Source organism: Sylvia atricapilla, chromosome 6 (genome assembly GCF_009819655.1).
Source record: "Sylvia atricapilla isolate bSylAtr1 chromosome 6, bSylAtr1.pri, whole genome shotgun sequence".
NCBI lineage: Eukaryota > Metazoa > Chordata > Aves > Passeriformes > Sylviidae > Sylvia > Sylvia atricapilla.
This window is the reverse complement of record NC_089145.1, coordinates 14,921,029-14,945,285: the sequence shown is the minus strand read 5'-3', so window position 1 is coordinate 14,945,285 and position 24,257 is coordinate 14,921,029. Positions and strand designations below refer to the sequence as shown.

Sequence of the window (24,257 nt, the reverse complement as noted above, 5' to 3'; positions counted from 1 at the left end):
GAGTGTTTCAGATGTCACCATTGGGCTGATTTAAAAGAATTCAGCATCTTCCAAGTTTTAAATGCAAAATCTTTAAAACGTGATATAAAGGTCTCAGTATGGCTTAAGGCAACTTTCTTATGTACACTGCTGCTGCAGTCCACAGCCATTTTTAAACTTCTATCTATAAAATTATTTGGAACTTTTTTTCTGGTAATAGGCATATATGCCTGATTTTGTTCTTAATTTCAGTCTCCCTCCAAAGAGTCTATTTTTTAGATTACTCTGGACAGGCTATGCATTCCTGTGCAGGATTTTTGCGCTCAAGTTTTATACATAACTACATCCAAGTGGTAATATCTGGCACTGGAAACCGACTAAAAATACACATACACACTTCTATCATTACCCAGCTTAAAAAAATACAAATATGAAAATGTTAGTCACTCAACAGCCTAAGCAGAGAGAGAAAAAAGAAACTCTGAAGGCTGCCAGCTCACATCAGATCAGCAGCTTGATAACCTCTGATGTACTCCACTATGCTGAAGCTGACAGCAGTCAGGGATGTACCTTTGACAAATTAGCAAAAAACAGCGCAGTAAAAGCAGCAAAGCAACAAATGTAAAGGAAAATAGTTCATTTAAGTGTGGTAACATTTAGTGGTTTGTGTAAAGCCTTTCATGGTGTGTTTGTGTTCATACAATACTATTACAAATAGACCAGAACCAGCCTAAACTATTTATGCTGAGCAGTTGCACACTTCCTCTTTTTTACTTTGCATTTGGTAAGACTCAGTCTTCAAGCTTACGACAACTAAAAGCTGACAGCTGAATTCCACTACCACCTAAAGAACAGATATTTATCATGCAGCACTCTAGAAAAAAAACAACTTGTGTTTAATTTTTGACTTGTGTCAGAAAAAAAGCTTTCAAAATACTAGATAAAAATGGATATATGCTCTTGCAGAAAGTACTTTTATGAAAAGGAAAAACCAAGCATGGTTTTGCAAGTCATGAATGCCAAAGTCCTTTGGAAAGAAGTACCGTGCACAAGAGCATTTATGAACAGTTTTCTGCTCCATACAAAACTATTCCTGGCACTGGAATGGAATAGGTAATCAGCAATCTATAAAAAATACAGTGTGCATCTCACCTCCTCTTCACCTTCTTCATCTTCTTCAAACTGAAAAACAAACCCAAGGTTTAATTAGCTCACTAGTATTTGCATAAAAATTTCTGCAGTAATAGCTGCAGCATATTCAAACACTATAACTGAAACTAAGCCCCTTCCAGAAGCAGATTAACAACATACAGCAAGTCGAATGACCCTTTCCTATTCCCAAGTAGCAGGAATCTCTTCAGGGTTTTTTTTTTTTTTTTGTTATTTTTATATAATTAACACTTCACCCTAGTCTAATCAGAAAAAGAGACAAATGTTTCTATGTGCTGACTAATACACAAAATGCTAATTGCATACATACATTATCATCATCCTCTATAGCTTCCCCAGTGAAATACAGCACAGCACGAGGGACTATCCTTTCACGGAAGAAGTGTCCAATTTCAAAATCTGCTGCTAAAGTGAATTCTGAGTCTTCATCCTGCAAGACAAGTCAGTTTGAGTTTTCTACTGCAAATGTGATGTGCTACACAGAAGCAAATAAAAATATTTCAAAGTAACAGGTTTGGGAAAACATGACATTGCCAGGATGGCAATCTTCAGGTCACAGGTACTTTCAGTATACTTTTATATATATATATTTTTTTTTTGTTAAATAAAAATCTAAATCTAGATTTGCATAATTGAGACTTTTTTTTGTAAGCTTCCTACTTTCTACACACAGGTTAACGTCCTACTGAGGCACCTTTTATTAAAAAGCTCATACAGACTTGGCTGGCTCTGGCATCTGACATTGCAGAACTGTTCAGAATGCTCCAGACTGATTTTTAAAGAAGTACTGCTGTGTGAGCAGGGAAAACAATGACCTTCCCAAGGTGAAGCCCAGATTTGTCAAAAGCAAAAATAACAATAAAAATGTACAGTACTTGATAAATGAACCCTATAGTCACTATACAGTGACTTGGCAAAAAGCAGTTGTGCCATTTCAGAAACTTACCAATGACTCCCCATCACCAGATACTGCAAAAAAAAAAAAGAAATTTAAGAAACTTATGTAGTCTCACCCATCTCAATAATCAAGATAACAAAACACAGTATAAAGACCTTCTCATACCAGAAAATGCTGAGGTTATAAAGGCTTCATGAGGTAACTACTAAAACTATGACAATTCAGACTGGTATTAAGTTAAACCTACAGAAATCACACTTACAAGAATTTAATGTGTTATAGTTAAAGCATCAAAGCTGCCATTTGGATGTCAAAAATTTTTGCACAGGAAATACTCTTTCTACAGGGATGGGTTTAGAGGACATGCAGATCAACATATTTGGTTTCTCTATTAATGCTGTAATTACAGTAACTTCACTTAGCTGGAGCCCTACAAATCATCTCCTCTCCCCCAAAACAACTGGAACTAAATAGATGAACATTTTGACATGAATCTGCAAAGCATTGTTGAGAAGAGGTCTAGTACTGTAACCAGCATGGAACAGGGTGGGTGTTTTGTTTGTTTAAAGAAAAAAAACAACCAACAACAATCAAATCAAGTCAATGCAAAAAAACCCAACACAAATCAAAATGTATTTCCCTTTTTTACACTACCATGTGATCTGCTGTGAAAATGATCATTTGGCTCAGTTCTCAAGCTGAAAATGCAAATACCCACTGCCAGCAGATGTCAGTGTCTTATCTTAAACAGCTAATTCCAAAGTGTATCCTTTGAGTATTTAAAAGAACATAACACCAACAGGAGACAAATCTCCATCCTTTCCTCAAAGCCACAACAAAAATTAAAGGATATTTCTGTACCAAACCACCCCCAACTTTGGAAATATATATCCCACGTTTCTTAACCCACATACATGGGGACTTGCAGTGGTAATTAGGAGGGACAGGTAGTTCATAACAGCCCACAACAGAATCAAGAACATTTTGTTCATTACACCTCTGGAAGCACAGAACGGCTTGGGCTGGAAGGGATCTTAAAGATCACTAAGTTTCAACCCCTCCCCCTGGGCAGGGACACCTTTCACAAGACCAGGTTGCTAAAAACCCCATCCAGTCTGGCCTTGAACATTTCCATGAATGCCCAGAGAAGTTATGGATGCCCCAAACTATTCCAGTGTCTCACCACTTTCACACTTGACTGAAGAAATTCAGTCAAGAATTTCTTCCTAATATCTAACCTAAACGTGCCCTCTTTTGGCTTAAAGCCATTCCCCTTGTCCTGTCACTACATGCCCTTGCAAAATGTCCCTCACTGCCTTTCTTGTAGGACCCCTTTAGTTCACGAAATAAACTACTTCCCTCATCTATGTTTGCAGAAGAGGACAATGAAAGACATACCAAGAAAAAAAATAACGGTTTTGGAATCCATCTAAATTGTTTAATATGTGAGTACATATCTAACATTAAACTAGGAAAATGAGAAAATGATGTATGGAGTAGCAGGGATCACTAATTAATCACAGAAAAAGGTACAGAAAGTTCTGTAACTTGACACAGTGTCATTGCTGTAACCAGTGATGACCAACAACATTTCTTTTGCATGTTAGAAACAAACTGATGCATGGAGCCATCCTGTGGTAAAACATGTAAACTTCTTCAAGAGAGTCTACAAGAGACTCTTTCCATACTATGAATCCTGTTTACACTGCACACCTATTGGTGAAATTCTACAGAATAACATCAGAACAGAATAATCTGTTTGGATAGGCAAGAGTTTGCAATCTTCATCTAGTAAGCACTTTACAATGGAGCAGCATAAATAGTTAAAATGTTTAAGTCACATAAATACAAACATATTTTAAGGATCCTAAATTCTTCATTTCCAAGCTTACCCTTTATTGGGCTGAAGAAGTTAAAAAATGAATCGTTAGGTACTTGTTTAGTAATTGTCCGAACTGTGCCTCGGCCCTTGTGTTTCTGTTTCTTCTTGATTGTTTTAACTGTAACATTTTTTCCTTTCTTCCAGTCAATGGTACACCTGGAGACAGCACGTGAGAAACGGCATTTTATCACAAGGCACCAGGGAAAAGAAGGATCTGAGCAGAAGAGCAGCAACATCAAGGCCAAGAAGGCTTATCACTCTCTGGATAAAGCTGCTTGACAAGATATGAGATGGATCATAGTCCTAGAGATGATGTGTATATTGGACAGGTCAGATATTTCCCTAAATGAAAATTCTATACAAGTTTGTCTTGGCAGAGTAACCACTGCCCTCACTCCACCCCTATTTTAATACCTCTAGCCCAATAACTGGACTTCTGTAACCAAGGACAGGATCAAGCTATTCCAGAAAAAAAAAAAAATCATCTCACCAGCCAGACCGCTAGAAATCAATAAATAATATCCTTTAACTACAGGTCAAGGCAGTGTCCATTTACCCTAAAAATGGATGTCCAAAGAGTGGCCAGGGAGAGGGGCTTGACTCTCCAAACAGCAGCTCAGATTGACTTGGCAGCCAAGCACATCAAGCTGAAAAGAGCCGAATTTTCAGTTCCATTCTGCTGCTGTACAAACTGGCACTCAGTGAAGTGTCTCTCTCCATTCAAACAAGTTTTACTCAAAGCTGCACATGGCAAAGAGGGGCAAACACAGATAATTCTCCTATAATGGAAATAATGGTGTCACAGGAACCCTCAAATGTCTCAAAAATACTTTGTCCTACAGACAGATGGCCAAAGTCACCAGTTATATACTTAACCTGGATAACAAGGTACAGATATGGTTTCCTACTCTACTTGTACCATATCGAACACCTTCCTCAGGAACCATCAACTGAAATCAGAGTTTTGACAAATAAGCAGTCCAGGAAAGCATTCCTTTTTAATACTGAAACAGAAAATATTTTGCTGCAATGAACTAAAGTTTTCTTTAAAAAGGAGTAGTCTGTTACTTAGGGACAACTTGCATTAAACATCCAAGAAGACATTTGGCCTTACTGCAAGTGAATACTGGATTCAAAAGTCAACATGTAGCACCAAAAATAAAAAAGTAAAAGGTTTTGAGGTTTGCCAGCATGCCTTCAAAAACCCAAGTATTTGGCATCTCTTAAGTGTGAGTTACAAAATCCCCAAAACCACCAAAACACATCCTTGAAGGGGTAGGAAAAAACCCTAAAAACCAAATAATCACCAACAGGTAAGAATACTTAGATGCCAAGAAAAATAGGGTACAAAAGCCGTTTTTTTATTTGTGCCAGCTCTGCTTTAGTGTGGTACTGGAATTGGGTTATAGAGCAGAGATCATGGATGAGAAGAGAAAGGGTTAAGTTAGATGGAAGGATTCTTTTACCCCAAAAAAATTCTAATGCTGGGTTCAACTCAACAGACCTCCAGAATGGACATGGGAATTCACAATCCACAGCTGTTTTCTTAACATGTTTTGCAAAAACATTAAAAATAAAATTTAAAAAAATTGCTGCATTAGCCACAGCTGCCAGGATCAAACTGCATGGGCTTTATGTTTCAGCCTCAACACAGGCTGGAAGAACACACAATACACATGACCTATTCCTGCCTGATAATAATAAACCAATTCCTGCTGGAAAAAAAATTGCTGAGAAGATGACAAGAATCCAAGAGAGTCCAAGGCTACTTATCAGACTGAGGAGGGAGGCAGTCTGTGAAAAGTAGTGACTAAAAATAATTTACCCAGTTACCTGGAAATAAAAGGTTTATTACCTCAATTAGAGAACTATAAAATTTGAAAGGTGGTCAATTTAAAGTGTACACAATGTTAAAATATATCTCCATCTATGCATCTGTTACTTCAGCATGCTGAGACTAACATCATTATCATCTCTACAAACATTCCCAGTTTTGAAGTCAGTAACAATTTTATCTTCACTAATCATTATCACAGTAAGCAAAAAAAAAAAAAAAAAACCACGTTTTCACTTCAGAAGTTTTTTTGAATTTCAGTTTTCCTTACCCCTCGCAATCAACAATTTCCGGTCCTTCAAATGAAAAGGGATCTGTCTTGTCTGGCTCCGACTTCATCTTGTATGTTTTTGTCAGGACTGAATTAGAAAAGTAGTCATTGGGCCCAAAGTGGAACTCTAATGAGAAAGACTGGAAGAAATTTTATGTTACTACTAACTTTCATTTGGGAAATAGTGCATCAGCATAATTATCACTAATCAAATTCTGAAAATAAGATAAAAAGTAATTTTATGGCAAATTTGTGGCACATTTCAAACTACAGCAGAAGCAAGAAATTATAAACATCAACGAATTTCAAATGTACAAGAAGCTACAACAACCTCGGCTTAGATTCAAACTGTAAACAGGTAATTAGTACATTTCATTCACCTTCACATATACTACTGCTGTCTTAAATGCAACCTTAGAAATTAAATGTTTTGAGAAGTTTTTCATTTCCTATGGAAGGCTCTCATCATCCTTGCGATGGGGATGAAGTTATTCTGTAGCCATTTTAACATTAGAACTACACCATGTGGGGTTCTATTGCTCCCCCAAGTCTGATTACTATCATGATCTTAAGAGAGTGAATCAGACTTTATTTCCAATTAAAGCACAATTTAAATTGCAGGAGTCTATTTAAATATCACACTCTCCCAGGAACTAGAGAGGTTTCTTCCATTTGATTATAGAAAATCCTGCAAAAGAACACTGACTTCATAAACTGAACCCTACAACCACATCTCAAGAGTTTATAGCCTGAAGGAGGTGTTTCTGGTTCGGTATGAACCTCCTCTGGCATCCAAAAATTGTTTGCAGAGATTCAGTTTCATACATGGAGAACAAGAAAACAACAGAATCCATGATGCATCAATTTTCAGATCTCTAAAGGGTTCTAAACTGCTTGCACACTCATATATGCTCACTTTACACTCAGGATCGACTATGAACTTTTTAAAGTACACCAAATCTCAAGCTGTCTTGCAACAGGGTAAACAATAAAGGATAAAGGTTTTTGGCAAGTGACTTAGTGACATGAAAGGGGAAAAATTCTACATGTCAGCTCAGCACAACAGAAGGACTGAAAGCTAAAGCTTCCAACACTACTGCCCAGCCACACCATGTGTAACAGTTACCTTAAGAATCTGACTTACTCCCTCAGTAATATGCCTTACCAATTAGCCCTAATCTGCATACAAAACCGGATTACATAACTGCTAAAAGACTGGCCCTGAATCTATTCCTCCAGACATTCTTCTGGCACAGGCCAGAAAACTGTTATCACCAAGTCTGCCTTGCCATCCTTTTTCAAGGCTATTCATGCAAGGACAAGATAAATAACTCGGGATGACAGCCTGTTCATCACAGACATTTATCCCTCACTCATGTCCCAAAGGCCCCTAATCTTGCTAAGACCCCATGAATCTCCTCACATGACTCACACCTGCTAAGAGAGTGGTCAAGGAGTGATGGAGACCAATAGTAAGGGTAGCCTTCCCAATCCCCAGGCTCCCTGTTTAAGGATGGGAAGCCACTGGGACCCAGCGGTACACTGGAATATCTGTGTTGACTTCACACTGACTATTTCAGCTTTATTTCCCTTTAAAGCAACTCAAGCCGGCTGCATGGTTTGGAGGCTGCCTTCAGCTAAGGGTAATCTCTCTCTGGCAAACATGCTCAGCGGAAGAGTTACAAACTTAGCTTATCCACCACCAGTGACGAACACTCATACCCAAATAATCCCATAAACCATCACTGGGGCTATAAATAACCAACCAGTGGCACTACTCAGCATGCAGGATCCCAAGGGCTAGCAAGACAAAAATACCTGCACACATTGCATTTCAGCATTTCATTTTATTCCTGCTAATTAGGAGACAAGAAGCTTCAAGCTCCACATAATATTTGAAGTGTTGCAATAACCTTTCCAATTCTCTTTATTTGGACTTCTCTGGGTTTTTTTAATCAAATACGTTCTCATTAAGTTTAAAAACAAAACAAAACAAAAAAACCCCACAAAAACAAACAAACAACAAAAAAACAAAAACAAAAACAAACAAAAAACAAAACCAAAAAAAACCCTGTCTTTTTTTAAGCTACTTAAGTTATACCTAGATGCATCATCCAGGTCTAAATATGTTAGCTAAGGATCCTGATGTCCAAATACATATGTAAATTGAAATTATAATTATAAAATACATGTAAGTTTATCCATATGGTTTTAAATAAGGAAAAGCAAATAGTAAAGGAGTCACTTATGCTTCATGCAGATAAAAGTTTCTAGGTGAAGGCCATAACAAACAGGACTTAGGAGCACTTTACTGCAGTCAGGTAAATCCACTTTTGGAGTGCCATTACTATGATTAATTGTTTTGGGTCAACAGTAAATCAGAAAATTCCTAATTATCATGTATTTCTTTAGCAGCAAAACCTCATCTCCAGCAGAATTAGTCTATCTATGACACACTGGTTATGCGGAATTTGTAGAGTAGAAAGCTCCCTCTGCTGCACCAATTTTCAACAAAGAATTGCAGTCACACAGAGCTGCAGGACAGGTTTCACTCAAGCAGTGTGGAACACATCCTTTGTCTCCAAATGCAGAAGGGACATAGAGTTTGTCAGCCTTCCATTATTGGATTTAATGTAGCACTGGAATGGAACCTATTCACAGAAAAATGCTGTCAAAAGGTTACGAACAGTGCAAGAGCAGAAAAACCCAGTGTTCAAAGAGTTCTCCAGCTTAAGGTATCACAAAACAAAGCTGAATGAACACAAAAATGATACAGGGAAAAAAATCTTATTCCCATCTCAGCCACTGACTAGATCTGTTCAAGATAAAACAGTCAACTTCTTAGAATACCTTACTTTGTGCTTATGCAAATTATTCTCTTCATAAACCTCATATCCTCTCCCTAAGCCCCAGCAATCTTTAGAAATTTAATTCTCAGGTTTTCTCTGCCATACTACTTTCTCGCCTATTATCAGCTTGAGTGTTTCAGTACTAATAGAATAAAGACAATAAGGAATAAAAAACAAAACCCCAAAGAACCCTAAACCAACTTGCAATTAACCATTAAAAGTTATTCTGAGAAAGTCCTTCCATCTTTCTGATGTGAGTCTTCACTGATGCTTGTCCTGCATTATTTCAGGCATTATCAGAAGACCATTACTCCATAAGGCAAAACAAAAAATACCAAATATAAGAAAAAAGCCACAATGACAAAATTTTAAAAAGTATGTGTAGGCTCCAATTCCATCCTTCTCCCTGCCTCTCATTCAAAGGGATAAGTATAGTCTGCATAAATTGAATAAGCAGCAGAACAACTTCTTCTCAACAAACACAGTATCTGTTTCTGTACATCAAACTTCAACAAGAAAACATTTCCACAAATAAAAAAAGCAGTACTTGAAAAAATATTCCTGAGGTATACTTTTAAAACACTATCTAATATACTTTCTATTCTTTTCAAGAGGCACAGTATCTATAATCATTGTTTTCGATTACTATGATCAAGTCACATCTCTTTTGATAAAATATTTGGGACCTGGAATTTTTCCCACAATTCATTTTCAAATCAAAAGCAGCCATGTATTTGTATTTTTAAAGAGTAATTATACTCGAATTTGAGAGAGAAAAAGAAAGCAAAAACTAGACAGAATTGAGCCAGGTCTCTAATGTAGAAACTACAGTAATGTCAGAGCAAAGAATGAAAGAGCAAAGAGTCAGGAAAGCTGAAGATCAGTCTTTCAAAGGCAAAGCATGCAAATAATAGCTTGGAAAGAAACCTCCTCCCCCCACACTACAGCCAAAGAGTATTTTGGAATGCTGCTCACTTCATTCCTACAACCTTCATGAGAAACAGGCAGAGAAAACTTACCATAGGCTGTCCTGGTTCAGAAAACTTAACTTTAATATCCTGCAGATGTTTCAAGATAGGTTCATCATATTCCTAAGAAGAAAAAAAAGTAAAATCTAATTCAGGAGGCAATATTTAGAAAAACAGTCTCTCTCCTTAAGAACCAAACCTTGTAACTAATTCAACAATTTCAGTGAAAGTAAAGATCTGGATGTAAATTTCTTAATCATACTTGCAAATTCTATGTGCCAAATTCTCAATCATTTTAGGGCTCATCCTCAGTAAATAAAGCTGCTAGGATTATTTAAGATACAGTAACTGCATTTAGTGAGATTCACAGGCAGACACACTCCAGGGAATTCTTCTTTAACAGCATTAAAAGCAATTAATACAACTGCAGGCATAACTAAGCTATTTAAAATGAATTCAACTAATCCACAGGTATTCTTCTAACCTTTCAAAAATAATCCTTTATGGATTAAACTAAAAATGCTTGTCCATCATTTCAAGCATCTTTAGGGATTCCAAAGACTCAAATGATTTGCTGTCTTACAATAAAGGACTGACTCACACTCCACAAGGATTGACTGTTAATGGGGAAAGCAGCAATTCATTTAACACAACAGGAGTTGTTCATTTTAGAGTAGAAACTTACTTGTACTAATTCACTTAGCATATCTACATTCCTAAAGATAGTAAACCAGAAGTCTGGAATTCCTTTGACATTTGTCTCTTCTGCTTTTTCATCTATTACCACAGCATTTTTTAGGTCTCCCTGGGAAAGAAATACAGAAACAGATGAGAAATTAAATTGTGACTTCTTAGTATATTTCATAAACAGAGACAGAAGTACAAAACAACAACATCTGTGAAGCTGTGTTTAAGAAACATTTGAAATCTACTTTGTTTTTTTCCTCTTCATACAGAAGTAAAGAGATACAAAGTTTATTTACACAACTGAACATATATACAATTCAGATTTACTTTCAACTCATTTGAAATTCTCCTATAAGAAGACTAAATAGACCAAGTGTCTGCTTCACTGATTGACAGAAATAATTAAAACACTTACTATCTTTCTATAAACAGAAAGAATTATAAATGCATTTCTATTTTTCTATTAATCTTATTCCTGTAGCTCCATAAGCCACCTATGGCATTTCAGCTAAAAATTTAACTTTGCCCTCTGAAATGCTGTTTTAGCTTCTCCAGTTTGCAGAATACTTGTAAAGTTGTTTTTCACAGGTATTTTTTATTATTATGCTGTGACTAATTATTACTATTTTGGGAAATAGGATGCCCTCCACATAACTGATGTCAAATGTTATAAAAAAGAAGAATGAGGAAGTTGTTTCTCAATCCTGAACAATGCTGGAGATTCAGTCTGAACCAGCTGCACCTTTCCTTTTACACCACTAGATAGCAGCAGGTATTTAAGATGTTTTTGGCAGCTGCTTGGGTTATGATGAGCTAAAAATATGAAGCCGCAGTTTATTTCCCATCTAGACACGTTTCTGATTTTATTGTGTGGAATAAGGCCTGTCAATGTATTTACACAGAGCCTAAGGAACATTTTTTGCTCATGCACATGGAGCACTGGGTCATGCTAAATCTCAGGAGATCAGTAAAAACAAAGAACAATTCACTCTGAATACAGAACAGCATCCAAAAAAACTAGAAGGAATCAGGCTAAGGAAAAAATGCAATGAAAACCTGACAGAATGGCAAACAGAGTTTTCTAAGCAGGTCGCTTTTCTGAGACAAAGCTTGAGCACACATCTCCAGAAGTGATACTGGGGGAGTAACAGGCAGCCCAGACTATATTAGGCCTCCTAAATCTCGACAGCTCCTGCTCAATAGACAAGGAGGAATCCACCAGCCAAGGAGATATTTTATTAAGTCAGTTCTGTTTTATGACTGTGTGACAAGTGTCTCACCTGTATTTACGAAAATGAAAGCAAATGATGTCCCCCAAAATAACATGGACAGGCAGAGAACCAACCAGTCTTTTTTTATCTCAGGGTTTGATGTAGCACTGGAATGGAACCCATCAGCAGGAGGGTGCTGCTAACAGGTTACGAACAGTGCCAACCAAGGCAGCTCCCCAATTCCCTCAACTCACAAATCAGAAAAAAGGCTAAACTCATGGTGTAGAAGCTTTCACTGGACTTAACAGTGTATTCCTCTCAAGAATTCATCACTGACACAAAAGTTCTGTCAATGGCAAGAACAAGAATTTAATTCTGACAATCCCACATATCCATAGTAGATACTCACAGCCAATTTCTCTTCATCCTCATTTTCACTGTGCCATTCTGACTCGGCATCTGTGGGTTCAGCTTCCCCATTAATAAACTCTCTTCTCTGTGTTAAAAAAACCCAAAAATGTAATTGAAGATTACATATTATATATATACTATAGATTATGTATTCTATATATACACACACTATATATATGTTATAATTATAATAATATATATATTATACAATATCTTACAAATTATATATACACAACCAGAACTGACAGAAACAAAGAAATAAGAATTATACACATAATTTTCCCACCTTATCAAAAAGAGGCTGATAGAGTGCTGCGTATTTTCTCTCTAAGTCATGTACCTCTTCATAGAATTTAGCTTCTATATGGGCACATTTCACCTGGAGCTTTTTCAAAGCATCAATTCTTCTTATCACTGCTTTTGGAAAACTAAACATCAAGATTATTTCAGGTTAGAAGTCAGCTGCCTCAGCATTATTTCACATATTACGAGAAATAGGTTGCTTATAACTACGTGTAATTTTTAAATAAAAGCCTTATGTCAAACATACATGTTTCTCCAAAACCTATTTCAAAAAGTTGAAAGAATCCTCTCCTACCCAAGTTGTTCTCAAAGGTGTTATCTTCTGTTCCATTCCCTGGGGCCACTACCCTCCCCGTGTAGTTCAGAGATCTGAAATTAATACCTTTGTTTACACCTAAGCTTTGAGACTAGATTTGTCTTGATCCATCTATGAAAAATAAAAACTGTGCATTCTACAGGAGAAAGCTTTGATTCACGGTCATACTTGTAAAGGACACATTGCCCATCTGCACTTTAAATTATTTAACATTTAGACAGTCATGTGAAAAGATCTCTTTATAGAACTAGGTTTTTATAAAAAGAGCTCTACAACCAGCCATTCTTAGTCAAGAAATAAAAGCACAACTGATTACTAAAGGCAGCATTTAAGTCTACTTTACAGTCGATATAAAACTAAACTTCAAACTAGGGATATACAGGTCCTGAACTTTCCAATACATCCAGGACAGCAATCTAATAGAAATCACAAGTCAGTGTTGCACATACCCTGTCAGAATAAGGGTCACAGAAGGGAACAAAGGAGGGGAGGGGAGTTATTTCTATCCAAAACAATAAATAAATGGCCATAGTAAATATTGAACAGAACAAAATTTTGTTTCAAGTTTGCCTAAGGTAAAACTTCACTCTTCCTTCCAGAAGTAAGACGCTATGAATCAAAGGTTAAGTAAACCAGTATTTTAGTGAATCATTTATTCTAATTTCCTACCCTAATTACACAGTAATAATGTTCTCTTATGCTTTCAGTCTTTCAAGAATTTTATCATGCCCAGTACTTACGTTTCGATGTAACTTGAAGGAGTAAGTGGGGTGTTGTCAAGACGTTCCTGAAGAGATGCCAGGACTTGTGGATTTTGCATCACTTGGTCTGCCAGCTTTTCTATGAAGACAGAAAACCTCCTTTAAACAAATCTGCATAGATTTATAGTGCTTTTGTCACACTGTGTCTTAGAGCAGTCACAGTTAAAATACTCACTATTTTCACACCTCAAGCAACACCAGTGTTATTTGAGGTGTGAAAATAATGAGTATTTTAATACTAACACAAAGAATTACTTCAGGACCAGATTTCAGGAAAAGTTCGATAATGATAGAAAAAGCACTTTTTCTCTTTGCAAATCTATCAGTTGCTTTTACAAGCAGGTAGACAACATAGGTAAATTTCCTGTTTTCCCTTTTGGTAAGAAAGTACAAAACAGAAGTTTCTCTATCCTTCTGTATAAGCAGTACATTAAAAGCCACATACAAATTCCAGGAGAACCACTGAATAATACTTCTAAGACATCTGTTTTCCAGCCAGTGTGACTCCTGAACAAACCCTTCCAACTTTGTGTACTGTACAGTAAAACAGCACAGTACTGTGACCTTGACCACTATTAATTTTTAACCTCAAGATGACTTTACAATCTGTAAGCTTCCTTGATCATCACACCACTCCTCAGAAGACTCTTACAGGAGGTCAGATCTAAAATGCTTCTGGTTAGGTGTTAAAACCCCTCATTAATAACCATACATGGTGTCACGGTGTTAAGATTTTTGCTTTTCACATCTTCCCATTCTCAGTGCTCTTTTCCCCAGGCATTAAAAACCCAATAAATTGCATAGCACACACTAATATGGTGAAACTTTTATATTCTTGCGTTTGTGTGTTGCTTTGTTTTTCTTATTTATTTTGGATTTTGCTGTTGTTTTTCTCAATTCAACTCGACTTTAAAAATTACTCAGTGGTGTCTACCAGTTCTCATGTGATTTCCAATTGCCAGTCACAAAGGTTTTCTTAAAGAAAATAGGTAATGAGGGAGACTCAAAGAACATTCAGTGACCACATATATGAAACATATTTCAGTGTCACTTACAAATTTGAGTATTTGGAAAAGTAATGGAACTATAGCTTTTCTGCACACAGAAGTATTAATTAGAAAAAACTCTACTCAGCAGTTATCTGTAGACCTTGCTAAGGGAGAAGAAAAACTTCCAAGACACATTCTGAAGATGCACTTTCTGAGAAACAAGACAGCAAAGAACTAGAATACAAACAGAACAGCTCATTTTGATAATTATGCTGACAAAGAATATACGTTGTTACAAGCCAGTCTTTGCAGGCCTTATTGCAAGGGTCTAGTGGGTCATTTCAGGCAATGGTAAAGCATCACAGTCACAACACACATAAAAATACATCCTTCACTCTGGCTTTGCCTGCAATAAACATGGAAAACATCAGAAAGTGAACTTTAAGTTAGCTTAAAACCCGTTGTTTTGCTTTCAACTGTGAACACATCTTCAGTTCTGACTGTAAAGACTTATTCCACTTCTGTAACATCACCTACTTTGTATTTCTTACCTTTTTTGTTGGTTGCATTTTTAGCAGCCTCCAGAGAATCTGAAGCAGTATCTTCTGTTTTACTAAAAGAATTCAAATGGTAACATATTAAAATAGCATCACATTACACAAATGTCAGCATTTAAGAACAAGTTCTTCTGAATTTTTGGTGTACTAGAGACATGTTTTATAGACGAGTATGCCAATAAAAGACATATTTATGTCTTCAGGCTTGTAAAAACACTCCAACATTTGGATACAAAACTGGATCTAAGATGAAAAGGATGCAGAGGCAAGGTAAGGCAAGGCCAAAAACAAAAACCTTTGACAGATAAATTCATCTCATTAAGTGAATGGCTGGCCATTCATGTGTATGATTCAGTGAATCATGTGGCCATTCACTCTGCACATGAAAATGTTATTACTCACAAATGAAAATATGAGACATTTTTAGTGCAAGCGATGAAGAAAAACAGGAGAAAGGATGCAGTTATAAAAAGAAGATGAACAAGAGATAAAAGCTGTGTTTCCAACTTTTCTAACAAGCTGTTTTGATGAAAACATTCACTCCTATTCTAAAAGAGATGCCCCTGGCCTCCCCATCTCCCTGCAGCAACATCTTCCATCTCAGTTCCTGTGCTGGAGGAGAGAGCCTAGCTTGAGTCAACAGCCAGCCAGTATTCCCTGTGCTCCCTGCCAGTGTAGAGGTCACAAAATGCACCCTGGAGATTGCTGAAATTAACCCCAACTCCAGACAAACCCAGGAGAGATATCACATATGCAAATGGGTATTATCAGCTACTGGGCAGACCAGCTTATCCAGCACTGCAAGCCTCAGAAGTGCAGCAGCACATATGGATTGGCAGCAGTTCCACAGAAACACTGGATGTTCAAAACATACCACATAAACTAGAAAAAAAAGAGGCCTTTTGCATGCCTAAATTACACAGATTAGAGAAACACTAAGGCTCTTCAGTTCTTTAGAGCATTTAGAAAAATATTACCATTTTATTCTAATACCAGTCTGGTAATCCACTCTCCACAGGTTAAAAAAAACAACAAAACCACAAAGAAAAACCAAAATCCTCTCCTGCAGAACACCAGATATACAGTTGGCTCTTAGTATCTTGACTTAATTTTAGGGAAACAGCCCAACATACCTGTTATCTGCCATCTGTGTGCCTGTATCCACCTGCAAGTTGAAAAGTAGTGTTTAAAAAACTTGAATAGTAATTTGTTTACCTCAACAGAAGATGAAAACAGAACAGGTCATTGTTTAAAACATCAGTACAAATTAACAGCTGCTGGTTTTTCAAAGAAATGCATTGTACATAACCGCTCACAGTAAACGAAACAGCTGCCACAATACCCAGCTCAAAGTGAAACTTGCTCAGTTTTTGAAGTCTGTAAGGTGGTTTAATCCTCCTAGAACTTAGTTTTTCTGTTAAATACTGCAGATACCAATGCATTTTTACCCAATCATGGGTCTTCAGTCTGAGGTTAAGTGCCACAGCTTCCTAGATTAGCTCAGCATTCTACCAAAAAACAAGATGAGCCAAAGAGGACGACATAAATATATTATTTTCTAATTCCTTGACAACATCATAGTAAATAATGAATTTTTAATCTCTGCCTATATAGCATACTCAAGCAAAAAAACAATGAAAGTTCAAACGAATTAATGACAATAAACTAAAAAAGTCATTTGGAAGTTATCGCCCAAGCAGAAAAACACATTTCACTTGTCTGTCTAATCAGGGTTACTTTTGTGAGTAGCTGTTTTTGCTGCTCTACAATGTGCCTAAAACTGTTGCTAGATAAAAAGAACACTGAAGATAAGAGAGTTATTTACCAAGAGAAGGGGCTTTGACAGTAGCTAGGAAGACAGAATCCCCTGTATAAAGATCTGTTCCTTATTTACCAGGAGTCAGAAACTGAAGAGGAAGGAGAGAAGTCTCATTATTAACAGTTACTGGAACCAGGTTTAGCAAAGCTACCCCAGCCCCCAATATCCAAATTAGTTCTACTGAGAAACCAGAGGGAGCCAGATTGTCTAACTTATTCTGCTGTTCTTTCTTTTCTGGGGTGAAATAGCTAAGCCTGTACATATATTTCACTAACAGAGATTGGGGTTTTCACCCTCATTTTAAAAAGCTGAATAAATTCCAGTACCCACTACCTGCCAGAGACAAGCACAGACAGAATGTTCCACTACCAAGCTTTCATGAAAGCAGCCATTGGTTGGTCTGGGAATCAAATTCAAAACAAAAAGCAGCTCCAATCATTCATCAGAGTTGACAGGTCTGATTCTCCCAACTCTATGAAGGCCAAACAGGCTGATCTCAGGCCCAGCTTCCAACAGAGGGCTACTGATGCCTTAAGTTTTAGCTTTCATGATTTTCACATTCTGTGCTGCCTAGAGCTGAAGTTCTGAGCCTCATACTAAGTGCTAGTAAGCTCTCTTCACAGAGTAGGTAGACAAAACAAATCCTGTTCCTGCTGAAGACAAATTTTCAGGTCCAAAAGCACAAACAACAATGGACTGAAAGGAGGAACAAGAAGGATGAGATCTCACAACCTGAAGCTGTAACTGGACAATTAAACCCCAATACGCAAATGAACCAAAGGTTATAAAAGTGTCAGACCTCGTGACTGGGGGTCCATTTTGTGACCATTCTTGGTCCACCTTGGGTGTAGTCCTGGTCAGGCTCTTGTCCTGCCCAAGGTGTGTCCTAGAGGCCTTTCAATAAATACCTACTTTGTTCTCTAGCTCTGTCCAGTCTTTTGCCAAGGCATCACTACCAAAGAAGAACCCAAGTGCTGATGCCAACTTGAGCGGCAGCCCAGAGATTGACTGCATGCACTATTCCAGCTGGAAACTGCTGAATCCTGCCCTCAGCTGCAAAAGCAACACTTCCACAACCATTTCAAACAGAGCTGAAAAGCTTCGGTAGTTTTCAGCTGCGCTAATCGTGCACTTCAGATCACTCCACAGGGAGTTGTTTACAGCTCACACATAAGCCTAGAAGCCCACCCTGCAGGTTAAGCCCCAAATCAAGGGGCTTCTGGCAGAGTAGGTGTCCCACCAGCTCAGGCACATTTACTTGCAAACACTTCCTCTTGCCTCAAACATAACACGAGGCAGTGCTCAACCACCCGCTAGAGCAAACCAGAGTTTTACAATCTCACAGCTGAAGAAATAAAGAAGCATAAATGAATCTTTCTGGAAGGAAAAATAGAAGCAATAGAAGGTGGGGGGGAAGATACAATTAAAAAGGTAAAACAGAGCAAATTGACCTAGTATCAGAGGTCAGCCAAGAAGTTATATGATCCCAGTCACTATTACAGGAGGTAACAGCAGGCAACTAAAAATGCAAACTCACAGTACTTAAAAATTCCCCTCAAAGACTTGTGGCTTCCAGCCTAGGCCCAGCAACCGAGCTAATGGAACAGACTCTACTGCACATCAAAATGCTCAGCTCTCTGCGCTGTATTTCCTGCAGGGATCTACTTCTCAAGCCTGCCAAGGGAAAACAAGATCCCCACGAGTGTTTGGAAAACATGGAATAATGTTTTAATAGCAGCTGAATTCATCTCCACTGGAACAGACATGAATTGGGCATGTTCTGACAAAAACCACTCGTCAAGTAACAAGTAAGAATGAAAAAAGACACCATTCCCTGGTGCAAATACACACTCTGAGTCTTGCTTCACTCCCTAGAGCTGTGCCTTTGGCAACTGGAAAGTAAAAAGAAGTATATAAATAAAGAAATAATTAGGTGCAGCTTTCTTAGAGGACAACTTGTGATTCCCAGTTTCATTCCAGCTGCCTTGCACTGACTCCACTGCCACAGAGTCACCAACAAAACTCTTCAGGACAAGTTGGGGAAGGCAGTGGAGGGGAGAGAAAGGCAATTTCAGAGTAAAGTTAAGCACACACCAGTTGAAAAAGAACAGCACCAAAGCACTGAGCCTCCACATCCACTGTCTTTGTTACTTTCCAAACAACTTTACAGGCAACGCAGACACGAAAATGCAACCAGAACTCAAGGAGATAACAGAAGGCGGCATCGGTATTATTGCTGCCATCACCTTTAAGAGGCCAAATTAGAGCATCATTTCTTCTGGACAGTTCCCTGCTTTCAAATAACTCATTCAGCTGAAGCTCTGGGGATGGAGGAGACCAGATCAAGGCCCTGTCCCACAAGGCAGGCGACTGCTGCAACTTGTCTGGCACAAATGTCACACACTGTCAACCACTTAAAACTGCAGGAAACTGGAAACTCGACGCACACTAGGCCAGGAAGAGTTGATAAAAAGACAATATCCTGAAGGACACAAATTCAAGGGAAAAATCTATACGATGGTAAAATGTACTCATAAATACGGACTAAATCTTCTCTGCCTTGCAAAATCTTGTAAACACAACTAAAATACAAAACAGGAAAGTGAAGGGCTCCTGAACTCACAGGAAGGCTCCTGCCCACAGCTGTTAAATGTTTTTCGTAACTATAACAAATCAGAAGGGAAAGTTACAACTTCCGTTGCAGAGGCACTGAGACGTAACCCCGTGGGAAGCCACAAAAGACACAGTCGGATACTTTCTCTAAGGATAAGAAGGGATCCTGAAAAATTATTTGAGGAAGAAACTCATTAGACTGTTCCACAAGCCCCGGACACCAGCAATATTCAGGCTCACCTCAGAAGTTTTCTTAAAGGAACACTATTTTGTTTAGAGATGACCTCATAAAAATTTGCCTAGTGACTCTGGTTTCCTCTGTTATTCCCACACTCGCTTCTCCACCTTTATATTTGAAAGCGTCGTGAGCAGATGTTAAAGGAAAGGAGTCTGGCAAACCCTACGGGCACCGGCATTGTGTTGTAGTAAACAATCGCAGCAGCACAGAAAATTTCGAACAAGCCCTTAACTACAAGGAGCCCGAAAGGCAAAACCGAGCCCCCCGAACCGCCCGCCGCGCTGCGGAAACACAGCACCGTGGCTGAGGTCAGGAGAAAGCATCACACCCCAGCCAAGCAGCGAAGGCCTCGACTCAACCCGAGCACGGCGGCGTGAGAGCGCCGAGGGCAGCGCTCACCAAAAGCGGCCCTCCCGCCCTCCTCCTCCCCCGCTCCCCCGGGAGGGCGGGGACAGGGCGGGCGCGCTGCCAGGCAGCGCGGCCATACATGCGGCCGGAACCCCCGCGTTCCCCGCCGCCAGGCACGGAGCAACCCAGGACCCGTTCCGTGGGCCCCAACTTCTACAACCGGCCTTAAAATGGAACGGCGGCAGGCCGAGCGCAAACAGCTCCGCGCTGGGCGGCCGCGGCCGCCGCCGTGCTCCGCCCCTGAGCGGGCCCGGAGAGAATCCCCAGTCCCGCGCCGGGGTGGCGGCGCCCGGTTCGGCCCGTCCGCTGTCCCCGCCGGGTGCCCGGGGCGCAGTGTCCAGAGCCCGGGGCCGCCCGCCCTCACCTGCCCGCGCCCCTCACGCCGCAGAGGCCGCAGCGCCGCCGGGCTCCTCGCAACCTCCTCGCTCGGGCAGCGCCGCCGCCAACAAAACCGCGTCCCATTGGCCGCGGCTTGGGCCCCTCCCTCAGCAAGGGCGCCGCCGATTGGCCCCGACGGCGCCGCTGCCGCCACGCCGCACGCGGGCCATGTTGACTGTCCGGCGGTGCGGCGCTCGGCCAATCAGAGCGGGCGGGCGGGGGGCGCGCGGGGCCGCGGGCGCGCGCGGGGCGAGCGCGTGATGCGGGGCGGGGCGGGGCCGGGGGTGCGGCGCGTGCCCGCGTCCTTAAAGTGACAGCGACACCCCTTTCCTCCTCGGCTCCTCCAGCGCCTCCAGCAAAAAGTTCTCTTCAGTGATCCGCAGGAACCTCCTGGACTCTGTGTGCCGGGCCGTGCTGGCTCGCCAACAAATATCAGGGTGGTCGGAGCCCCGCAGGAAAACCTGTGACCGTGAAGCTGTGGGCCTGGCCCAAACACCCACAACAGCGTCACCGTATCGGCCCTTAATTCTCATCACAAACTCTCAACTCATTCGTCTGTCCCTGGGTAGAACTAGAGCAACTCCACCACCTCGCCTCTCTGCCCTGTCCGCAAAAGCACGCAGCCATCCATGACAACATTCCAGTGGTGTGGGCTATCCCACCGCGCCTCGGCAATTACACGAGATCCCTCCCTGCCTCAGTAATTGCAATTTGTCATTAAGATTATCCATGCTGGGAGATGATCCGTGCGGTTTCTGAGGCACCGTGCCTGGCCCGAGGAATGTGGTGCTGCTTTACAGCTCCTCTGCAGCAAAGGCGGAGTGGCAGAGCCCATCCTCTGCTCGGACACAATTCCTGCTACAGCGAGCCAAGAACACCCTGCCATCAGCCCGCGATCTGTGTGCATGGCAGTCTGCAAACACTGGTGTGAGGAACCACAGCACCTGGAGCCACGCCCAGAGTTTCAGTCATCTTTCATTCCATCGAAAAAACCTCTAATTCTTTTCTCCTGTCAGGGGTTCCCCTTGTTCTAAAAGGTTTCCTCCAGGTCCGCAGCTTGGATTTCTCTAACGACAGTGGCTGGAAGCAATGAGACCAATATTTTGTAAATTAACAACTATCCAATATATTAATGTTGGATTAAATAATTTATAGTAGGAATTTAAATTAGAGGAATAACCAAGGCATTTTTTATTAGATTACTACACTGTAATTAAAAATGAGACAATTTTGAAAGAACTGCCGGAATGTTGTAGCCAGTTGCACAAACAGGCAGATTTGGTGGGCCAGAGGACATTTCAGTTACTTTGCTTACAGCTCCCTTTCCCCGTTTCTCCAAACCAGTCCTTTTTCTGACATCAGCAGGTTAACAGCCTCCTCCTATTTCCATTAATCCTTAATTTGGGGACAACATTTTTAATGGTAGTGGTCATGCTTGATTCCCAGTGTTCCAAAGAAGAGCATAAAGAACTCTGAAAGAAGAGTTTATCTGAAGGTATTCCTACTCCACACTTCTGTGCTTGCTGCTGGCTCAGAGCAATCAAGTATTCTTTGTTAAAAGTCACTCGGATGTTGAGTACAAACTCTAAACTTTGTCTCCTATGAAGATGCAAGAGAGGTTTTGCCTGACTATGGAATCTAGCTGCACCTATCTGCACCTGCATATCAAAGTAAACACACATTTCAATTACCTTACACTCTGGATTTTCACTGCTGTCTCCAAAGGCATTAAATCTCCTCTGATCAATGAGGGATTTTTGCTGACTGCTGTCTAACCTCTCTTATCACAGTGCTAGACTCCAGGACTGTGGATAAAGCATAATCTGTGGAGTCATCTTGCTGTCAGGTGCTTCTACCCTGCAGAGAGCTGTAAATGGATATCTGCTGAATCACCCTGGCTCGATTTAAGCACCCAGCCTCACATACAAGAGCTTGGAGAACCAAAACCGAGGGAAGGGATTGTGCCAGAGCTGCCAAACAGATGCACTTGACACCGGAGAGGCAAGCTTAGGCTGAGATCTGTAAGTGGCATTAAAACTGTCTGTGTCTTCTGCCCTTGGGTGGGTATTAATGGAAACTGCTCTCACTGGGTGTGATGCCAGACATTCACAGCCCAGTCTGACATAGAAGACTTCGTCTGTCAATGACTTTTCCTGCAGGGGAGGAAGAAGTTTGATCATTGCTAAGCAAACTCTAGGCACTAAATAGCTGATGTGCTTCTTAATTAATCTGTTCTGTCTCAAGGCATGTTAACTATTATGCATGTGGTACATACAGAAATTGCCTTGTGAAATCACAGAGTGCAGTAAAATTCCTTCCCATATTTGTGTGGGAGAAGTTGTGTAATTAAAGAGGCAGCTGAAGTTGGTCCAACAACTACCACCAGCTGAGAATGCTTAAACTTACCTTCAACTTCTTTTTCTACATTTCAAGCTATGCACTGTATGAAGCAGCCAATTGCTCACTTGCACACTTAAAATGTACCAGTGCCTTTGTGCAACAGGAGACAGCAAATAAAAACATTAAGATAAACGGGTCAAAGAGAGTATCATAAATGTAATCAGCACTCATCATTTGCAAGTCTTTGAAAAGATTGGTGGCATCAAGTTTACACTGAACAGTTCACAGAGTTTTCTACCAGTATCTGAGCAAATTGAGTGATGGGAGGAATTTGTTCTTTTGAGTGGAGCAGTATTCACATTTGATGTTAATGGGAATATTCACATCAGAAAGGCTGAAAGGCACACTCTGAGCAAGAGACAAACAAAATTTGCTGCTGCCAAGTTTGGCTTTCAGCCAAGGGTGCAATTAAAAACATAAACACCACTCTTTTATCTTCCCTTGCCATCTCTGAATAAATTCTTTGATAGGTGGGAAATGAAAAGCTCCCTGTTATATGAGCAAGATGAGGTCTCTGTTCCAGAAAATGAAAATATTTTAAAATTCTAAGATTTTCCTATAAGGATTTTCATAATTCTTCATAATTTTCATAATGGTTAGAGAATCGTATTTCAGCTTCCCTGAAAGTGTGTATGCATACATGACCTTAAAAAAAAAAAACACACAAAAAACCCCAACCAAAAAATTAAAATGGTATGTAGTCTGTCCTCTCCATTTTTCTGGCTGAGACAGATGACTAAGACACTGCAGACCATTGCTGTTGCATTCCCTTCTCTTGCTTGCCAGGTCTCTCTCACCAAGTGCAGTAGAATTCTCTGAAGTGCCACCTTGAGGGATTGCCAGGGAATAGGTATTGTCTGTGCAATTCAGTAATCCCACAGATCGATTGGCATGCCCACACTGAAAAAGTCATCTTAAGTAGTGTGCATCCAAGCCTGGCTGCAGCATCCTTTGTTTGCTACCAAGTTTTCCTTCACCAGGATTTTACGCATACTGAATTTAAAAAAACATACTGAGGGAGAGAGGGAGGAAGCAGTGTGTGCATGTGGGAAGAATACAGAAAGACCAGAAAATAACCTTTGGAAAATGTGAGTCTGAAATGCTCCCAAGATCCCTGCAAGGAGACTTGTCCCAGAAACAAAATGAAGCATTGAGGAAGGGAAAAGGGCATTTAAAAACACCCCCCCATTCTTTTACATTGATTTAGTAGGTAAGTAATGAAATTGGATTAGTTCTACTAAAAACATAGCAGGAAGAGAAAAAACAAAATGTGGGGACAAAAGCCAGGATTTTATCATGTAGATGTCATAAACTA

At 40.0% G+C, this 24,257-nt stretch overlaps 1 protein-coding gene and 2 non-coding genes across 5 annotated transcripts in view; all 3 read right to left on the bottom strand.

Moving 5' to 3' along the window:
• The window catches only part of NAP1L4 (nucleosome assembly protein 1 like 4), a 28,525-nt gene extending 7,873 nt beyond the window's left edge, over nt 1-20,652 (bottom strand). For 2 of the 3 annotated variants that reach the window (XR_010743797.1, XM_066320898.1), the window contains exons 1-13: nt 20,529-20,630; nt 16,220-16,251; nt 15,081-15,142; nt 13,520-13,619; nt 12,447-12,588; nt 12,159-12,245; nt 10,537-10,656; nt 9,903-9,974; nt 6,035-6,174; nt 3,940-4,085; nt 2,096-2,118; nt 1,460-1,579; nt 1,132-1,161 (exon numbers count right to left, since the gene is read on the bottom strand). Coding sequence is in view for 2 of the 3 variants with exons in the window: in XM_066320898.1 (XP_066176995.1) it covers nt 1,132-1,161; nt 1,460-1,579; nt 2,096-2,118; nt 3,940-4,085; nt 6,035-6,174; nt 9,903-9,974; nt 10,537-10,656; nt 12,159-12,245; nt 12,447-12,588; nt 13,520-13,619; nt 15,081-15,142; nt 16,220-16,233 (1,056 nt within the window). In the remaining variant the exon portion in view is untranslated. Of the gene's footprint in view, nt 1-1,131; nt 1,162-1,459; nt 1,580-2,095; nt 2,119-3,939; nt 4,086-6,034; nt 6,175-9,902; nt 9,975-10,536; nt 10,657-12,158; nt 12,246-12,446; nt 12,589-13,519; nt 13,620-15,080; nt 15,143-16,219; nt 16,252-20,528 lie in introns of all 3 variants that reach the window. The other variant, XM_066320899.1, reaches the window with a different exon arrangement.
• LOC136363252 (small nucleolar RNA SNORA54) lies at nt 8,608-8,728 on the bottom strand. The gene has a single exon (XR_010743954.1). It is a non-coding gene; the product is annotated as a small nucleolar RNA SNORA54 (small nucleolar RNA).
• Nucleotides 11,844-11,971, bottom strand: LOC136363253 (small nucleolar RNA SNORA54). Its single transcript, XR_010743955.1, has one exon. It is a non-coding gene; the product is annotated as a small nucleolar RNA SNORA54 (small nucleolar RNA).
• Nucleotides 20,653-24,257: the final 3,605 nt, after the last annotated feature.